The sequence below is a fragment of the Oreochromis aureus genome, linkage group 1 (genome assembly GCF_013358895.1).
Source record: "Oreochromis aureus strain Israel breed Guangdong linkage group 1, ZZ_aureus, whole genome shotgun sequence".
NCBI classification, from domain to species: domain Eukaryota; kingdom Metazoa; phylum Chordata; class Actinopteri; order Cichliformes; family Cichlidae; genus Oreochromis; species Oreochromis aureus.
The window spans coordinates 3,253,039-3,258,871 of record NC_052942.1 but is presented as its reverse complement, the minus strand read 5'-3'; the positions used below and the strand labels follow the sequence as shown (position 1 = coordinate 3,258,871).

At 41.4% G+C, this 5,833-nt stretch overlaps 1 protein-coding gene across 1 annotated transcript; it reads left to right on the top strand.

Annotated features, from left to right (window-relative positions):
• crybgx (crystallin beta gamma X) lies at positions 1-5,833 on the top strand. The gene is made up of 6 exons (XM_031757694.2): positions 1-44; positions 483-531; positions 2,940-3,061; positions 3,976-4,111; positions 5,447-5,586; positions 5,675-5,833. Exons 1-6 carry the CDS (start codon positions 1-3, stop codon positions 5,805-5,807), a joined length of 624 nt encoding a protein of 207 aa, XP_031613554.1. The 3' UTR covers positions 5,808-5,833.

The window sequence follows — 5,833 nt, the reverse complement described above, 5'->3', positions numbered from 1 at the left end:
ATGAACATCTTTACTAAGGTCCCAGGATTAGTCCAACAAACCAGGTATGTTGAGAGTGCCCTACTCTGGCCACGGTCCACAGAGCGAGACACCCACCAGTGGTATTGAGGTGGGTGGGCCTGTGGCTTTACAGCCAGTTTCTCCTGATTATCATGCTGTGCTCTCTGTGATGCCTCCAACACCAGTTTCCCAAAATCACCTGGAGAGTGATGAAGGCTGTATGCACACATACTGTCTCGCATTTTAAAGTGCCAGATGATAGCGCTAATCCAAATTAATCTGAAGCATGAAAATAGTTTGATGTAAGAGTTGGAAATAGAAATAAAAACTGCAGTGATTTAAAAAAAAGAAAAGACATTTTCAGAGGCTAAAGTCTTGACTTTTGGTTTCAGAACACAGACTGGGGAGTTTCTTTGATCGCTGTAGTTTATGTCTTTATTATTACGTGTGTGTATATATAATTCAGTTTTCTGTATCTACAGCAAACTGGGGTCTGTGCTCCAACGTGCCTTCTACGGGTCCAGTGGGAGGGTGAGTCAAATAATTACATAGTTACTTTTTTAAAGTATAGATGGGTTTCCTAATATAAAGTGGCTAGAATTTAAAAAATGAGTCAATCTGTGACACATAATTTGAATTGTCAAGTTATTTGGTAACTATTTGGATAATTGAAAAATCATGTTAGTCATTTTCACACCAAAAGAAAAAAAATGATCGACATAACGTAGCCTAACCTATATACCCATACATTTGAGTTTAAGACAGCATAATATTATTTTTATACAAAAATTAGCTTAAAGGCATAACTTTTAAAATTCTTTAAGACATTTAAAATCTTAGCATCGCATTTTACATCAATTTATCAAAAATAAACAAATCAACAAAAATCATTTATGATTTGACTTGGTGTTGTTTAAATCAAACAAACTTCAGTCATCCATCTGTCCATCCATCCATTTTCTTCTGCTTATCCGGGGCTGGGTTGCAGGGGCAGCAGCCTAAACAGAGAAGCCCAGACATCTCTCCTCCTCTAGCTTGTCCGGAGAAACACTAAGGCGTTCCCAGGCCAGCACATAGATAAAATCTGTCCAGCATGTCCTGGGTCTGCCCCGGGCCTCTTCCCAGTGGGACATGCCCAGTACACCTCACCCAGGAGGCGCCCAGGAGGCATCCTGGAGGCATCCTTGACATGGCTCCTTTCGATGCGGAGTAGCAGCGGCTCTACTCTGAGCCCTACCCAGATGGCTGAATTCCTCACCCTGTCTCTAAGGGAGAGGCCAGCCGCCCTTTGAGAAAGCTAATTGCTGCCGCTTGTATCCGCAATCTCATTCTTGGGCCACACACCTCATACTCCCGAAGCACCTCCCACATGAGGGACATGGTCGAATGCCTTCTCCAAGTCCACAAAACACATGTAGACTGGTTGGGCAAACTCCCATGAACCATCAAGTATCCTCAAGAGGACAAAGAGCTGGTCCAGTGTTCCGCGACCGAGGTGAAAACTGCATTGTTCCTCCATCCCTTAGTCAACCGAGGTTTGACTAACGGATGGACTCTCCTTTCTGGCACCCTGGCACAGACTTTGGCGGGGAGGCTGAAGAGTGTGATCCCCCTCTGGTTGGAGCATGATGGTTCCCTTCATCTCTGCTGTCTACCATCTGGTTTGGGGGTTATCACCAAGACAGGTACCAACCACCCTGCGGCTGCAGCTCAATGGAGTAGCTCCAGCAATCGAGGTGCTGAACATGGTCCATTCAGACCCAATGTCCCCAGTCTCCCTTGGAATGATGTCGAAGCTCAGCCAAATGTGGGAATTTAAGATCTCACATTGTCTGCTAGGCGTTCCCAGCGCAGCCTCACTATGTGTTTAGGCACGCCAGGTGTGTCCAGCATCCTCCCCCGCCACCTGATCAAACCTACTATAAGGTGGTGATCAGTTGACAACTCACCACCTTTCTTCACCCAAGTGTTCAGAACATGCGGCTGCAGATCTGATGATACAATTACAAAATCCAGAATCGATCTGCAGCCTAAAGTGTCCTGGTGCCACGTGCACTTATGGACACCCTTATGTTCGAATATGGTGTTCGTTATGGACAAACTGTGGTTTGCACAGAAGTCCAGTAACAAAACACCACTTGGGTTCAGATCTGGCAGGCTGTTCCTCCCAGTCAGGGCCCTCCAGGTCTCTCTGTCTGACTTCACATAAGCGCTGAAGTCTCTGAGTAGGATGACAGAGTTCTCAGGTAGAGCACCCTCAAGCCCCCCGGCCAAGGTACTCTAAAAAGACCCGGTACTCTCAACCACTGTTTGGCACATAAGTGCCAACAACAGTCAGCATCCATTCCTTGACCCAAAAGCACAGGGAGCAAACAATCTTGTCTACCGGGAAAAACCCCACCATACAAGCAGCAAGCCGAGGGAATACTAAGATACCAACCCCAGCCCTCTGCCTCTCACTCATATACTCATGTATATATGTATATATGTATATGTATATATATGTATTTGTTTCTTTAGGAATTAAGTGGTTATAAAAACAAACCCCAGAAAGCTCTATAAAATCAGCTTATTTGAGTCAAATATTTTCAGATAGTCTTCTGTGAAAATGTATATTTCCTTTCCCAGTACAAAAACCTCAAATGGCTCTGACAGCCAGATAATAGATGCTTGTTTACTGTTAGATCAATAAAATTTTCTAAATAATGACAGATGTGTTCATGTCAGACTAAAAAGCTACTCACACAGGAGCCTCACAGGCAGGTTATGCTGCCACAAAGTCTAAAACTTGGTATACATGTGTAATATTTGTCAAATATCTCCTAATAAGGAATACCTCCATTTCATGCAGCCGTAACATCTCAGCAGGCTTCCTATGTTTGATGTTTTTTGGTTTGGGGTAAACTGTAACCATATGTTTGTGCTGTGGCTGCTCTCAGGTGACCCTTTTTGAACAGCGAAACTTTGCTGGCAGAAAGCTGGACCTGAGCTCTGACTGCACCAGGCTCAGTGACAAGAACTTCCCAGAGAGATGTAACTCTGTCCAGGTGGAGAGTGGAGCGTAAGTCTACTTGAAACATTCAGCAGGCCACTGATGCACGTACTGGTGTCTAAAGTTATCCAAAAAGTAGATAAAAGCATTTACAGTGGTGTGAAAAACTACTTTCCAATTTTTTGTATGTTTATCACATTTAAATGTTTCAGAGCAGCAAACAAATTTAAATATTAGACAAAGTAAACAAAAAATGCAGTTTCTAAATCTAGGTGTTTATGATTAAGGGGGAAAAAAATCCAAATCTAACAGCCCTGTGTGAAAAAGCGATTGCTCTCTAAACCTAATAACTGGTTGGGTCACCCTTAGCAGCAACAACTGCAATCAAGTGTTTGTGATAACTGCCAATGAGTCTTTTACAGCACTGTGGAGAAATCTTGGCCTACTCATCCTCACAGAATTATTGTAATTCAGCCAAACTGGAGGGTTTTTGAGCATGAACCTCCTTTTTAATGACATGCCACAGCATCTCAATCGGATTCAGGTCAGGACTTTGATTAGGCTATTCCACTCCAAGTCTTCTTTTTAACTTTCTTTAGCCATTCAAAGGTGGACTCGCTGGTGTGTTTTGGATCCTGCTGCAGAAACCAAGTGCGCTTCAGCTTGAGGTCACAAACAGATGGCCAGACATTCTCTCTCAGGATGTTGTGACAGCAGAATTCATGGTTCCACATTACCACAGCAATTCTTCCAGTTCCTGAGGCAGCAAAAAAGCCCCACTTTAGCACACTTTTTCACACCACTGTATATCTGCGGCCTTCAATAAACAGACACTAAAAGAAAAATGAAATCAAAATGTTGTTTAATCAGTGTTTAGAGCCTATTTGAATCTAGACAACATTTCAAACATATTTTATTTTAACTTTCTCGTTGGTTTTGCCTTTGCCACATCGATTTTCGATTCTCTCTCTTCTCATTTAAAGATGGGTGGGTTATGAGCATGAAAACTTCCGGGGACGTCAGTACCTCTGGGACATGTCAGACAGGGGCGAGTACAACTGCTACGATAGGTGGTGTGCCCAAGGGGACCACATCTCCTCTGTCCGTGCTGTCAAACAGGTGGAACACAGAAACACACACTAGTTACACAACATATAGAAAGTCTGATTGGAAGATCTCGACATGCAACACTCCATATCTGCTGTACTGCTGACGAACAACTGAATAAAAGAGATTAAATAGTTTACAGAAATCAGAGCTATTTTTGGTGGATTCCAGGATTAAAACAGATTGTTTTGGTCTTAATAATTATGCAAACATTTTACTTGTTTTTGTGAAGAATGACTAATGCACAGTGCTAATGTCATAGAAGATGATATTTTTCTATATCCAAAGACAATGTGTAGGTAAAGAATGTATATTGAGCTAACTCTGTGATGGACAAAAAACCTGCTTAATAGTTACATAATAAGTAATTTAAAGTAATTACATTTTGAATATTGTAATATATAATGTTTTAATAATTTTTGGTTTAGCAAAAGTCATGCTAAACAGATTTTATCTCTGGTTATTTCTAAAGATATACTCCAGTATTCAGCGTCACTTTGACTCATCATTTTACAAATTTGTATTTAAAAAATTACAGCATTAGAAGAAAACTTACAAAAGAAGAAATCAGCCTTAACAACAGTGTGCTGGTTCTCTCAGTCCACAGACACCAGCTAACCAGCTTTAGTGGGAATGGTTGTCTGTTAATTCAATTCAATTAACAGACAACTTTTTAGGACAATTTTAGGACAACAACAATTTAGGATTTCATATGTGAGAAAAAGGATTTGAAATTTAATTCCAAATTTAACAGGGAACCAATGAAGGGAAGCTAAAAATGGAGAAATATGGTCTCTGTAGTTCCAGTTAGTACTTGCTGTAGTGTTCTCAATCACCTGAAGGCTTTTAAGGGAGATTTTAGAGCAATCTGATAATGAATTACAATACTCCAGCCTAGAAGTGATAAATGCATGAAGCAGCTTTTCAGGGTGTTTCTGATTTTAGCAACATTACACAAGTAAATCAAGGCAATTGTAAATATTTGTTTAATGTTCTTTCTGAAGGATATGCCTTAATCAAAATAACTTAGGTTCTTCCTGTTTATAGGTTATAGATGGACAATTGTGAACCACTGGACTGGAGTGTTGTTTTAGCACCTTATCTGCTGATTGAACGTGCATGTTGTAGTGTAATGTAATCCACCTCAGGTCATTAGCCAGTAAACATAACATTTATTTCAGTCTTCAAAGTTTCATGTTATCTTAAAGTAATTAGTAATCCAATATGATTAAAACTTTTGATTTCAACAGCAGTATAGCTTCTTCAAAAATGCAGGAGCCATTAAACAAATGCATTCAAAAACACACACACACACACTCAACAGTTGTGTATTTCTGTGATTTCTAGGACAATAACCCTGCCAGAGCTCAGCTGTTTGAGCGAGCCGGTTATTCTGGTAAGAAGATGGAGATCCAGGATGACATCCCCAACCTTATGAGCCGCTACAGCCTCAACAGAGTAGCCTCCATTCGTGTGCTCGGAGGAGCGTGAGTGATTAAACAAGTGAAGCCTTTGGGACTTTGAGCAGTGTAACTAGCATCCTGCCAGAGATCTAACCTTCTTCTGTGTATACAGGTGGGTGGTGTATCAGGAGCCCAACTACAGAGGACCCCACTACATCCTGGAGAAGCGTGATTACAACAACTTCTCTGACTGGGGCAGCCAGAACAGCACCATTGGCTCCATGCGGAGAGTTCGCTTCAACTGAACACCAACTCTGAGCTATTGACGTTG